The 14,889-nt window shown below is 48.6% G+C and overlaps 1 protein-coding gene across 11 annotated transcripts in view; it reads right to left on the bottom strand.

Annotated features, from left to right (window-relative positions):
- Nucleotides 1–14,889, bottom strand: part of POC1A (POC1 centriolar protein A) — a 95,770-nt gene that overhangs the window by 15,514 nt on the left and 65,367 nt on the right. For 8 of the 11 annotated variants that reach the window (XM_070237498.1, XM_023620344.1, XM_023620339.2 and 5 more), the window contains one exon: nucleotides 3,602–3,745. The exons of 1 other annotated variant lie outside the window; for it this stretch is intronic. In XM_070237498.1, the coding sequence (XP_070093599.1) occupies nucleotides 3,602–3,745 (144 nt within the window). The remainder of the gene's footprint in view (nucleotides 1–3,601; nucleotides 3,746–14,889) is intronic. 2 more of the 11 variants (XM_023620346.2, XM_023620347.2) reach the window with 1 other exon arrangement.

Below are 14,889 nucleotides of genomic sequence, written 5' to 3'. Positions count from 1 at the left end.
GGGCCCAGGACAGGCTTAACAGATGAAGAGGGGGGCACACACAGTACACAGCACTCATACCCATGACTTCAGCCCTCGTAGCTCCTGAGAATTCCCATGAGGGGTTCTGAGGAGCAAAGAGTCTCCCAAAGAAAAACCTAAATTCCTTTGTTAGGAAATATATTTCCCTCAAAAACCATTACAATAACTCGATTCAGGGATGGCTGTCATAAGAAGTATACATCTTCAAAGAGCTTCAATCTAGGCCCCTGAAGCCTGGGTCCAGGTTTAAGGCTCCCATCTAATGGGCCCTAGGACCCATCCCTGATTTTCAATAGCACCCAGTGCACCCCAACGCCCCTGTCACCTCCTGGACCCTCTTCCTTCCTGTAGCTGGGCAAAGACTTCTTCTTTCTCTCCCTCTCATCCTACTGCCTAGCCAGACCACTAGTCTCACTGGCAGCTCAAAAGCATTCCTGGGACTCAAGCCCAGCAGTTAGAGGCCTGTGGAATGTCCACTCCTGCCACTCCTATGTCACCTGGCCACCCTGGTGCTGTCCCCACTGCCCTGTGGAGAACACAACTTCACATTGTGCTTCACAAAGCAGCCAGCACAAGTCTAGACCATCCAGTCAACCAAGAGCTTCACAACAGTGCTCAGAGGACACGAGCTGGCTAGACTCTCCCCACCTTACAAGACAGGAAACTGAGGCTCTGGGGAGCGACATCACCCACCCAACATCACCCAGGTGATGAATGGTGCAGTTGGCCCTCAAATCTAGGAGGGCAGGTGTGCCCAGGCTGACAGTCAGGTGGCCCACTGGGCTGAGAAGAGGAGCCCTGAAACCCAAGGTCACTGAACTATGAAGTGGGAAAGCCAGGATTTGCACTCAGAAAAGCTCTGAGTCACGTCTCTCCAAGGGCTCGCTCAGCTGCCTGACCTCTGGGCCTTTGCTTTGCACAGAGGTGCCACTGAGGAGGACTGAGACTGAGTCCCTGGCCTTCTGACCAGTGCCAAATGGGCCACAAACATCGAGAGAGGAGCACTCGATCACCGGGCCTCACCCAGTCTGTTGAGCAGGAAGGCAGGCTCTGAGGACTGGGAGTCTCTGCAATGGGGTGCCCTCCTCATGTCACTCAGGGGTTGGAGGCTCTGTGACTCACTCAGTAAACATCCCCAGCCACTGCCCACTGCAGCCCCCATGGTTCTTCCCTGGAAGGATGTCCTGCAGGACACAGCCCCGAAGGCAGTTTCTTTCTCGGAGGCCACTTTGAAGCAGACTTCCTTGGGGAGGAAGGGGCAATGAGGGGGGTGGGATGGAGGAGAACAGCATGATTCAGATGGACAACTTTGAAGGAGCAGTCAGTGTTGGGGTGGCAGAGACACTCCTACCCCTCCAGAGCACAGAGGCACATTGGGATGGTGAGGAGCGCCTCCCCGAAGTGGCAGCATCGGAGGCCAATATCCACAGACCAAGGAGGCTCAGAGCCGGGCTGAGCTATTCACACAGGGAGAAGGATGGCAGTGGTTGCTCGGCTCTAGGCCTCAAGGGAACCTCCAGAAAGGGGGCTGCCCTCAGCTAGGCCGGTCCCAAGAGGAGGGGGCAGGGAACCTCCAAGCCCAGTGAGGACAGCTCTGGCTGTATGGAATACCTCAGCTAGAGCCCCAACTCCACGAGAGGAGGCGGGCCTGGAAACAACCAGTGACCAAAACGGAGGGGAGCACGCGGATTGGGGCAAATGCACCTCCTACTGTTTTGAAAATGGATTGCACTTTAAGGCCTCAACTGGGGGCTTCATCTGTGGTTTCCTCAGGACACGTCAAGTCCATCAGGAACATGCCGCACTTTGTGGCATTCAGGAATATACGCTGCTTGGCAAAGCACTTTGGTTGATGGGCTTGGCATCTGGTCGGGGGTGGAGCACCGTATGGATTTGCAAAGGGGCTGAACGGTGTGAGGTAGGACAAGGGTGCCACAGAGACATCCAAACCCCCGGCCACAGGCCAAGGCCACAAGAGAGCCTCACTTATTCTCTGTGATACCGGTTCCTTACAATGTTACTATCATTCTCCTAACTGCCAATACAGGACAAAACCTCCCATGTGCGCCCCTAAAACTCAGTGACGGGAAGTGTTCTTAGTGTTATACTCCTCTGGATCCAAGGAAACTATTTTTAATCATCTGCTCAGACTTAATTTCCAATTTTATCCTATAAAGTTCTAATTGATTCCACCTCCCCTGATCTCTCACTTGATGTGGCTGTGAAGAACAGGAGGCAGGCTTGGCAGTTTCTGACGGGTTTGAGGTAGGGGATTTTTCTTTTAAGTCTTTGCATGTTGCTCATCTCTCTCTCTTACCACATGCCGCCTTCTCAAGGGTTAACAGGCTTGCAGAAATGTCTGTATGATGTGCCTGTAAGGAGTCCCACCATCCCCCAGCCAACCATGCCTGACCTTTCCCTTCAAACATCCATCCTTCAGTGCATCCAAGGTGTGCAGTACCAGCTGGGACACTGTGACACGATGTGAAGGAGCTTTCCTTACTTAGCCTCAGATCCAGAGGTAGAGAAAGGATGCCATGCCACTTCAGCTCCATTTCCATCACACACTCAAGGGTCCTTTGCGTCCCTACCACACCCTCACTCTACCCCGGAGCTGGCACAGGAGTAGGGGCCGGAGGGTCTGCACCCAGAGCCAAGGAGGGAAGGGATCCGAGGATCTTTAAATCCTGCCTTGGCCCTGCTACCAACACCACCTATATGCCCCATGCCAGCCACATTGGGCTTCGCTCATTGCCTGGATGTGCCCATGGCCCTTCAGACCTGCAAGTAGGCTGCTCCCTCTGCCAGGACCACTCTCCCACTCCAGGATGAGATGCCCCAGTGGGCAGGGCTGCAGTGCTGGCTGACACTTCTTGTCAGGGCATTTTGCTCTTACTGAAACTGCTGCACTGCAAATCTGTGTTATGAGCTGCCGGATGAAAGCACACTCCAGAGGGCGTGGCCCACATCTGTCTCGTTGATGAGGGTCAGTGCCACAGCTAACATTTACTGAGCAGCTACCGAGGGCCAGGCATAGGCCAAACACTTCCCACAGATTCATCTCCTTTAATCCTTACCACAAACATGGGAAGCAGAGCCCAGGACCACTGCACATCACAGATAAACACACCAGGGCATGGAGAGCTGAAGGGATTTCTCCAAAGTCACTCAGAGGATAAGGAGCAGTGCCAGCTTTAGGCCAGAGCCTGGGCTCTTGGATGCCTTGACTCACAGCTTGCAGCTCCCCAGCATGTCCCTGGAGTGCCCACCCAGTGAAAAGTGGAATGAACGAACAGACAGTGTTTCTCTTGAAGCTCTGTTGTGGCCCAGGCCAGCCCTGGGTGGGCACATCCTGGCAGGATCCAGTGTTGGTGATTCTGGGGTCCAGTGGCTTGACCAGCTCTCAGATGGCTCTGTCAGCAGGACCCCAGGGCAGGCAACGCTATTTCATTAATTTGGGCTGGAAACTAGGTCCATTAAAATTATGTTTTTTAAAAATCCAGTACCTGCTGGCCAACTTCAAATAGTCCAAATGCCAGGCCAAGTGCAGACAATGGGGTGAACTAATGTCACGACCTACCTGGGTGAGGACATCCAGCTGGCCCACAATGTGCTCCAGTGTGCTGGTCAGTGTCTGGGGCATGCTGATGGGCTCCTGGGGCTGGCTCTGCACTGACTCCTGACTCCTGCCTCTGCCTGGTGGGATGGGGAAATCCACTTCTGGCTAGTCAAAGACAATGAAAGGAAAGAGAGTCCCTTAGTCTTGAGTCAGTACCTGAGGAAACACTGAGAGAGGAATAGCCCCTCCAAAGGATTAAGTGGAAAACCACCAGCAAACTTAAGGAAATGAGTTCCAAATGTTGGTGAGAAATGAAGTGTGGCGGGGCCACACACTTCCACATCCGGGCCTGCACACCCCCTTCCAGGCCTTCCTTTCCAAGCAGAGACCATGACTGGGGAGCAGAATCAGAGTACCTGGCAGTCCGGCTGAGGGGGCCCGGGAGGGATGTGCAGATGGACCAGTGAGTGCCCTCAGCTGGCTCTTGGGGGCCCTCAGGGAGGCCTGGCCAGCTTCCAACTCTTCATATGGCCTGCATCCCCCCGTAGGCCTCTCAGAGTCCAGAGACCCTGAAACCTGGCCTAACACTGAAGTCACTCCTCCTTCTGGTTAGCTCAATGCCGGTTCCCCACCCCTAGGATGCGGATAGCCCAGAACTGGTGGGTGGATGTTCCAACCCTGCCCTGGCACAGATCCGCTGGGAAAAGAGGGATTCTACGTGAACGTCCTGGCCAGATGGGCAGCGGGAGGCAGACTCCACAGGACAGGGGTCCCAGGCTACTTCAAACAAGACTCCAGGAATGTGACGGGCTACATGTTTCTGCCTAAGATCTTCAGTCCCCAAATGCAGAAACCGACCACCACCACCACCGAGGGCAAGCGATTTCCTAACGGGACTCGTTCTAGTCCAACATATGTCCCCCAAGTCAGGGACTGCTCTGTTCAAAGATGAAAGTTTCTCCTGACCTAGAAGGCGCGGTGCACATGTTCAGTAGGGCAGGATTCCCAGAGCTATCCGGTTCCCAAGGACACAGTCGGCAGACACCCTGGTTTTGGTCTTAGAACCTACAATTCCTCTATGGATTTGTTCTGTGTGGGAATGACGCGCTTGGTGAGGCTCACGCTCTCAGCCAGCCCCAAAATCCTAGTAACCTATCAATGCAGCCACACTTGGGGCTCAGGGTTTTCAACCACGACCTCACTAATGGACACTCCAGTGTTACCATGTCACTCCCCAGCTCTGCCAGTCCTCCAGGGCTCTCCATTGCCTTTGGGAGAAAATTTAAGCCCTTTGACAAGGCACTCTGCTCTAGCCTGCCACCTTCTGCAGCTCCCCTCCTGCCTCGGCACCCTTGTACCCAGCTCCCACAGTCCTCTCTGTTGGGAAAGCCCTCATCCACTCTTACTTCCCCCTGCTCAGAGCATCCTGTCCTCCACTCACTTTGCAACCCTGCACCCCCCATCAGAAGCTCCTCTGTGCTCCTGCACACCTGGGCCTGGTGTGCCTGGGCCTGCCCCATCCCTGCCCTGTTCCTCTGGTTACTGCATCTCTAGGGACCAAGACACATGAGTGGAATGAATCGATGCCAGCCTGCCCACAGGGCCCACCGCCCACCCGTGTGTCTGTGTGCCTCTCCCTATCTCCCGCCTGCACTCACCACTCCTCTCTCCTCTAAACCCAGGACATCTCTGGGCTCAAAGCTTGCCAACTACCCATGCACCACAGAGCCAAGGCTACTCCACCCAGCACCCCTCCACCCCCCAGTTCCACAGCCAGTGGAGTATACATGCTATGATGGGGCTCATCTAGGATGCCTGCACACCTGCCCAGCACCTGGCCCTGACAACACTAGGCTACCTGCACACCTGCCATCAGCAGCTGGCATGTATCTCCTCTGAGTCTGCCCATCTCCTGGACGAATCCACAGCAGCCTATCTCTGGGAAGATGCTCTGCCCTGAACATGCTCACATGACTGGGCATCAGAGTCCTTGAAAATAATCAACCCAAGAGAAGATTCCCAATCAGCAAACGATGGAAATTCAGCACATGGACCCTATCTGCATATTTTCCTTTATTAGGAAAGTATTCTAATCTCATAGATAACAAACTCTCAAGTGCACATCGATTTGAACTTGGGAAAAATGCAGGACCTGGGTGGTTAAAGAAAAACTGGAATATGAGACACAAGCCAGAGGGGTATTCTTGAAAACAGGAACAGTCATGTCCATGTGCCCATCGTGGGCATGTCTGCTGTGGTGCTGTGGCCATTTTGTAAGACCTTGGCCCACCAGGGCTAGGGCAATTCCAGTCCTCTAGGCATCAATGCACTTCAGATCCCAATGCACAGCCAGAAGTCCACCCCAAAAGGAAATGTTTCAGAAGCCTCACCTTCACCAGCCAGCCTTCACCTCACAGCAGCAGCCCCCAGACACAGCAGAGTCAGTAAGGAAGAGCAATGACTCAGGCAGGCCTTGGTCAACATCTGAGCTCCACCACTGGCCAGTTAGGTGTCCCTGGGCAAGAGGTTTAACCTCTCTGGGCCTCCATTTCCACCTCTGTAAAATGGGGGTGATGAGTGGGCCTGCCCTTCAAAGGGCTGGGCTGTGAGAAGCACTTATCTGAAATCACCAGCAGGCTTTCTTGAGAAGCAACCGTAGTCCTGTACCCACTACTTCCAAAGGACCCCCCTTTCAGACATGCACACTCTTCCTGTGCACAGAGTCCCTATGGCTCCCTCGGGAAAGGCCACCAGAGGGAGGGTGGGAGCTGGGAAGCCCTCTGTCCTAACAGCCAGCATCCTCAAGGAGTGGCCAGACGGGTGCTGCCTGCTGCTTGGGAAGGAGGGAATGGAAATTCTGAGTGTTTCTGCAGAGCAGCCCAGAAACCAACAGTGCCGAGCTGAGCCTCTGGAAGCACAGTGACGATGGGGAGTGTGTGTATGTGTGTGTACCACTCACTTTAGCAACAGGAACTCTCCGTTTGAGCCAAAGGCAAGCCAGCTCCAAGGGAGTACTGAGGACAGCAATCACATGCCCAAGCCAGGGAGGCAGCCTTTGGGAGAAAGCGCTACAGCAGGAAACACCATGTTTTCCCATCTACTCCAAGCTTTCATGGGTTGTGTCCACTTTACAACAAAGGAAACTGAGACTCAGATACGAAGCAACTGCCAGCCTCAAGCTTCACTCACAAGTCTAGGGTCCTACCTGCCCTGGGCCATTCCTCTGGGCACGCCATCTGGTCCCCATCTTACCTTCACTAAGACACAGCCCTTCTCAGCTTCCTTGTCCACTCTCATCAGCAGACATTATAGCACTCAACAAACTGCCAGCCCAGCATAGAAAGATGGCAATTGCTGCTTACTTCCTACCTACGGTGTGCCAATGTTTTATATATGTCACTTCATCTAATCCTTACAATGTCCCTTCACAGCAGCCATTATTAACCTTATTTTTCAGATGGAGAAGCAGGCTCCGGGAGGTTAAATAACTTGCTCTAAGTCACCCAGGAAATGACAGAGCTGGGATCTGAACCCAAGTACAGACAGTGCCGACACCAGGTAGCTCTGACAGGTGACATGGCCTGCAGTTTTGCTTCGACGTGCCCAGCTTCTCTCTTACATCCCCATGAAGGCCCCCAGCTCCTGAGTCTAACATTTTTTGTGTCATTCCCTCACCCCACCTGTCCTGGAATGCCTGCCCGGCACAGAGCTGAAAACAGAGCAGGCCTTCCAAAAACACTCGACACCTCAAAGAGCCAAGCCCACCACAGTGACATTCCTGTGTAATGAAACCTTCCCAAGGCAAAGGGTCAACAGCTCCGCCCTCCACAGCATCGCAGCTGCTCACCTGCACTCTAGCACCCTGAAGATGTAGCATTTCCCCGAGAGCCTGGCAAGTAAGCAATAAAGCAGAGCTAAGAAGATGACAGGCAAGAGTGGGAAGAGACACATGCACTGGGGCTGGGAGTGACCACAGTGGCAGAATAACGAGAGCAGCGTTGAAGGGGTAAATCGTATCAGTGCTTTGTCTGTTGAGCATCAAAGGGAACTAGGGGCCTGCCTGGTGGTCCTAGCCGGTATATCCTGAGTGAAACCACAGTATCATTAACCCACACATCCACACCTACAGAGCTGCACCAAGTCTACAATTTTCACTTTCGCCAAATATAAACACCTTAACATCAAAAGAAAAACAAAGGTGAAACTCACACTAGATGAATCTATTTAACTTTGTGGAAATCTCACTTGGGGTCTATAGGTGTTCCCTCTCACCCCACCACGGTGTGGGGTCCTGGCTCACAATAGGGTTGACCTTCTGCTTGCCTCAGTTTCTGTTGCTGCCAGCCTGTCATAGGCCACCAAGAGCTCAGCACTTCACACACAGTAGGAATTGCATAAATATCTGTGGATCTCAGCCACTCAAACACATGGGTAACTAACCCATAAATTTTCATTAAAAAACCAAACAAAACAGCTTGCAGGTCTTCCTTGTGACAAGAAATCAACCCATCTGGGGTTAACTTCTTGACTGGTCTCTGGATTGACTACGGTCTCACTTTTCCAAGATGCAGGTATGGATAAGGAGCTTCCACCAAGGAATATAAAGTTGGAGAAAGCGTTAATCCCATCCTAACAAGAAAAAGACCGACAATCTAAAAGAATCATAACTTTTCTTAAATCAGATAGCTGAGGTCACAGAGCAAACGACGAGCCTGAAATCTAAGGAAAGACAGACTTTTACAAGGAAAAGAGGAAGTGAGCATCAGCTCACCTCTGGCAAAGCACAGGAAAAAGGGACACTGCGTGCATACAAGTGGGTAAGAAGAACTGAGTTATGAGTTTCAAAAATTTCTAGAGATTGAGTGTGAACAGGGTGAGAGTGGAGAACCCCTGGGAGCCACAGATACAAGGGCAGTTTGCACCCACTCACAGGTTCTTCTCTATAGACCTCTACTGGGCGTCCATGAGAAAGAGGGGGGACAGGGCAGTAGAGAGCAGAAAACCATCGTTGAGGGTACAGACCTGGAGGAGGGGAGTAGACATGGAAAAGGCATGAAGTCCTGCCAGGACCCTAGTCCATTACAGAACAAAATCCTTAAGCTACTAGGGGAAGAGCAAAGAAAGATAAAAACCCCTCTGCCCTTGGAGAAGAGGCAGGAAACCATCCTGAGCCAAGATCACTGAGGGCTCCTATGGCTGAGGGAGAGGCAGGACTTTGGCTGAGAATGCCCTACTTCTGAGATCCAGGACATAGGGCCTGACTAAGACTGAAGCTGGGCCAGGACAACAGAGAATCCCCCCAACAAAGCTAGCAAGCACCACGTAACAAGCAACAGCAGCCTATCACTGGAGGAGGGGCCAGAGCATGGAAACAGACACCCTCTAAGGAGGAGACCCCCAGGAAGGCAGAAAGCTGCGGGTGGAGCAGGAACATTGAGAAAAACCCTCCAACACCCAGACCTCACTCTATGTGCAGGGTGGGTGTTGCCCAACTAAGCTCAACTCCTGATAAGACAGACTATTTACCTTAGTTTCTCCTAAACATGCTGTCTGGCATTCAACCAAAAATTATGAGACACACAAAAAGGCAAGGGGAAAAAACCCCACTGTCAAGAGACCAAGCAATCACCAGAATCAGATTCAGATGACTTAGATGTTGGCACTATCAGACAGAGGATTTAAAATAACTATGATTAATGTTAAAGGTTCTACTGGAAAATGTGGATGACACACATGAACAGGTGGGGAATTTCAGCAGAGAGGTAGAAATTGTAAGAGTCAATGGAAATGCTAGAAATAAGAAACCCAGTAACAGATATGAAGAATGGCTTTGATGGACTATTAGAAGGGTCAACTCAGCTGAGGAAAATAAATCAATGACTTCAAAGATAGATCAGTTCCTCAAACTGAAACACAAAAGGGAAAAAAACAGAATAGAGCATCCATAAGCTGTGGGACAATGTAAAATTGTCTAACACGTGTGACCGGAATCCCAGAAGGAGAAGACACAGAGAAGAGACAAATCTGCTGGTAATGAATTCTCTCACTTCTGTTTGTCTGAAAAATAGTCTTTATTTCTCCATCTCCAAAAGACATTTTTGCTGAGTGTAGAATTCTAGGTTGATAGTTTTTTTCTTTGACTACTTTAGAGATTATTTCCATGTCTTCTGGCTTGGGTAGTTTCACATGAGAATAATTCTGTAATTCTTACCTTAGATCCCCTGTATATAACGTGTCTCCTTTCTCTGTCTACCTTCAAGATTTTCTCTTAATCTTTGGTTTTTGGAAGCTTGAATATAATTTGTGTGGGGTTTTATTTTGTTTTTGTTTTTTCATCAGTCTGCTTGTCATTTGCCTGAGCTTCTTGGATCTGTGGTTTGATGCTTTTCATTACTTTTCAAAAACTCTTGGCCATTATCTTTTCCATAGCACCAAAAAAACACGTTTTCAGTTTCCTAGGGCTGCTCTCAAAAAATTGTCACACTTGGTGGCTTAAAACAACAGAAATTTATTTTCTCAGAGTTCTGGAGACCAGAAGTCTGAAGTCAAGGTGTCAACAGGCCACACTCCCTCTGGAGACACTAAGAGAGAATACTTTTTTGCCTCTTCTAGCTTCTGGTGTCTCCAGGATTCCTTGGCTTATGGCTGCATAACTCCACTCTCTGCTTTACATGGCCTTCTCCTCTTCTCTCTGTGTGTCTCTCCTCTATGTGTCTCTCATAAGGACACTTGTCATTGGATTTAGTGTCAACTCAATAATCCAGGATAATCTCATCTGGAGATCCTTAACCTAATTATATCAGCAAAGACCCTTTTCCCAGGTAAGGTCACATTCACAGGTTCTTGGGGTTAGGACATGGACGTGTCTTTTGGGGGGCCACCATTCAACCCACTACAAAATGCTTAGATATAAATCTAACAACATATCTAAAAAATCTGTATGCTAAAAACTGCAATACACTGATGAGAAAAATAAAAGAAGATCAATATCAATAAAGAGCTATATCATGTGCACGTACTGAAGATTCAACATTGTTAAAGATGTCAATTCTTTCCAAAGTCATGTATAGGAATCAAAAAGCTGATTCTAAAATTTATGTGGAAAGGCAAAGGAACTAGAAAAGTCAAAACAATTTTGAAAAAAAGAAAAAAATTAGAGGACTCACATTACCTGATTTGAAGACTTAGTCGCAAGCTCTACCAATCGAGACAGAGTGGTATTTGTGAAAGGACAGATGCATACATTAGCAGAACAAATGGCGTCCAGAAGTAGAACCACAGATATCTGGTCAATTAATTTATTTTTATTTATTTACTTATTTATATGAAGAAGACTACCCTGAGCTAACATCTGTTGCAAATCCTCCTGTGTTTTTTTTTTTTTTTTTTGCTTGAGGAAGATTAGCCCTGAGCTCACATCTGCGCCAATCTTCCTCTACTTTGTATGTGGGATGCCTCCACAGCGTGGCTGATGAGTGGAGTGGGTCTGCACTGGGGATCCAAACCTGTGACCCAGGCCACTGAAGTGGAGCGTGAAGAACTTTAACCACTCGGCCACAGGGCCGGCTCCTGGTCAATTAATTTTTAACAAAGGTACGTAAACAACTTAGTAAAGAAAAGATAGCGTTTTCAACAATTGCTGGAATAATTGGATACCCATACGCAAAAAAAAGAATTTTGGTACATATCTTGCACCATATGCAAAAAGTAACTCAAAATGAATCACAGACCTAAATGTAAAACCTAAAACTATAAGATTGGCATAAATTTTTCTTCTAAAACAGGAGAAAATCTTTGTGACCTTGGGTTAGATAAATATTTCTTAGATATGACACCCAAAGCATGATCCATAAAAGAAGTTGATATCATGAACTTCATCAAAATTCAAAATTTTAAAAGACACTGTTAAGAAAATGAATACACAAACTACAGACTGGGAGAAAATACTTGTGTAGTGTAAGCACTGACAGTTGTTTTTTTCTTCTTTTTTGTAATGCAAGTGCCTGACTTGAGCTTTGATTGCTGAAGCATTCATTTCAAAGAGGCATCCACTTCAAGAGGGCTATCTCGAATAAACACACTGCCAGCCACATGACTAGATAAAGAGCCAGGCCCTCTCCCCCCACTGAGGCTCCTTTGTTTTAGAGATCTTGGTTGATGCCGATTAACTGATCATTTTGGCCACTTGTTTTTTTTCCCTCTTCCTGCACTTTAAATTCCTGCTGTTCTGTTTTAAATTTACCAGTAAAGAATGAGCCTGCAAAACTCTAGGCCCCCACCCTTGATCCCAATAAAAGCTGAACCCAAGGCCCATGTACTCCCCACCTCTCTCTCTCCCCACAAACTCGCTGCATGGCCCCAGGTGTGCTGTGTAATTTCCAGGTCCTGTGAGTAATAAACCTTTATTTTTTCAAAATTTCCTGATGGTTATTGCAGAATGGTGTCTTGCAATCATAATAAGAACCACAGGGCCGGTCCAATAACAACAATGGTTATTGATAGGCTGAGACCAGCACAAAACAATTTGCAAGTCACATATCTGGCAAAGGACTTGTATCCAGAATACACAAGAACTTTCAAAACTCAATGAGAAGACAAACAACCTAACAACAACAAAATATAGGCAAAAGATTTGAACAGACACTTCACCAAAGAACATACAAAGATGGCAAACAAACACACAAAAAGATGCTCTACATCATTAGCCGTTAGAAAAATCCCAGTTAAAATTACAGAGAGATACCACTATACACCTATTTGAGTAGCCTAAAGTTAAAAAGACTGACCATTCCAAGGGCTGACAAAGAGGTGGAGAAACTCAAACTCTCATACACTACTGGAGAGAATGTAAGATGGGTACAACCACTTTGGAAAACACTTTGACAATTACTTAAAAGGTTAAACATATACCTATTATATGTCCCAGCCCTTCCACTCCTATGTATTTACCCAAGAAAAATGGAAATATATATTCATAGAAAGATATGTACATAAAAGTTAACAGCAGCCTTATTTGTAATAGCCAAAAATTGAAAATAACCCAAATGTTCACCAATAGGCAGAGAAACAAATTGTGGTATATCCATTCAATGGAGTACTACTCAGCAATAAAAAGGAATGAACATGAACTATTGATATGTGTAACAACATGGGTGAATCTCAAAGTAACTAGGTTGAGTGAAAGAAAACAGACTACTCTGACTCTGCACTCAAGGTGAAAATCACCACCTCTCTACCGGACATGACCAATAGGCACAACCTAATGCTGAAAACCCCAGGTAAGACCCATGAGGTCCACCATTGGTCTGGGGACTACAGTTTCCAAATGCAGAAAGCCAGAGTTACATTTCAGCACAGTTCAATTCCCAAAGCCTCAATCTCCCTGGTTGTCTGCAGATGTCCCAGGTAGGGCTTCCTAAGCAGCAGCAGCCCACCCTGTGGAACATCAGGCCTCATTTGCTTAGGGGTCCATACACAGCTTGACAGTCACGAGCGAGTGAACTCGGCACACACCATGCCAGCAGCCAGAAATGGCTGGAATTTTACCATAAAGATGTTGTGAGCTGACTTGACAGAACGCCCCCTTCTAGTGGGTGGGGTGGTCAATTATTAACACCTGTTCAAGGTGGAAATTTCTCCTTTTCTTTTAATCTCTAATACTGGACCTTGTCTCCTGCCCAGCTACTCTGGAAGCCAAAATTCTGTAATACAAAAGCATCCAGGAACTGCTCCATGGCTTAAGATTGGGCCACAGAGGGGAGAGGAAGGTGACCTGACTCCAAGGTCTGGGCTGTCTCACTGGTACCCTCCTTGTATAGAGCCAGGCGGGCAGCCCGTCTGGCCACTGCCCACTTAAAACGCCAAAGCATGTCACTGTGCTTCCAAAGCAGAGCTGAGTACAAAACTGGAAGAAATGAACAGACACACACACAGAGACACACACAGCATGATTAAATCTTTTCAATTTAATCTTTCATTGAACTGTTCACTGCATAGTCTGCCAAGTGAGGAGGCAGAGATTCAAGGACACAGACGTTTCTTAGTCTTTACCTCAGGCCTTTTCTTTGACAATTTGCCCTCATGGAAAGTTAACAGGCGTCCACGTGTGCCTGACTCCCTGTTTGCTAAATCTGGCCCTGGCGAGGAGAGCAGGGACCAGGACAGAGCTCACTTGGGCTCCCCCTCATCTCCAGCTTCTCAAGTGGAAAGAGGCACGGCTGTTTTCTCAAATCAAAGCTCAGAAGAAACCTGGTACTATATTCCCTACACATATTTGTGGACTAGATATACTACAGCCTTGTTTGCCCTATAATTTAGGGTTCCGGCCTGGAGTCAACAAGAGAGGAAACTTCTGGTTCTAAACATAGCCCTGAACCCAAGAGGAATTCTGGTTTCTTAAAATCACCTAATTGTTCGGCAATCTTGCCAATGTTCTTCCAAGCCAGCCTGAGCATGAAGATGGGGTTTGGTTACTGCTGTTGGCGTTTATCTAGAGGATGAGTATGCAGGGTGCCTTTGGCGTTCCCTACACCAGGCTGCCAAGGAGGGTGGGGTGCTGATCATCTATGTGCACAGAGTGCATGAACCAAGAGGCTCAGGGTCACAGGCCTGGGGTGGCAGAGCAGCCTCTGAACTGAATCAGACACTCCATGATGACGGATCAGTTAGGTTTCAGAGCCACCCCTTGATCCCAGGCCCCTACCAATGAGAAGCAGACAGGGTGCCCCTTGAACCAAGAATTATGAACGGGTCGAAGGATGGGTCTAAACTGGAGGATGAGGGATCCATGTGCCCGACCTGTCCCTGAATTCCATGCCTTCTCACATAGACCCTGTGCCGTCCAGACCCCAGGACCACAGGCAGCTTGGCCCATTTTCTCATCTCACAGTCTTCTCCTCAGAGAGTAGTCCCTTTGAGGCAGGGACCATAGGGGTTTCTGTCATTCTATTACACTTGTGTCGGCCGCTGGCCTGCCAGGCATGTGGGAGATGCTAAATGCACAAACCAAGGAACCCCCAGCTCCTCATGCGGGCCCAAAGTAAGCCTGAGGCCCCACACCTATGTCAGCCACTCCTGGGCTCAACCCCTAGCAATCTCCCACTGACTCCCCAGCCAGGCTCTCCAAGGGTTTCTAAGTATTTCCCCAAACATAAGATGGCTGATTTATAAAGTCAAATTTTTCAAAGGAGTGAAAAGAGTGCCTTGGTAAGCAGGAAATGGAAAGTCATTCTAATGTCCAAATCTGCCCCCAGGAGAAAGAGGTGGAGCTGGAAGGTCTGTCTTACTGAAATGACATACCCACGTGAGGG

The sequence above is a fragment of the Equus caballus genome, chromosome 16, assembly GCF_041296265.1.
Source record: "Equus caballus isolate H_3958 breed thoroughbred chromosome 16, TB-T2T, whole genome shotgun sequence".
NCBI lineage: Eukaryota > Metazoa > Chordata > Mammalia > Perissodactyla > Equidae > Equus > Equus caballus.
The sequence above is the reverse complement of the archived record's forward strand: the minus strand, read 5'-3'. Positions and strand labels throughout refer to the sequence as shown.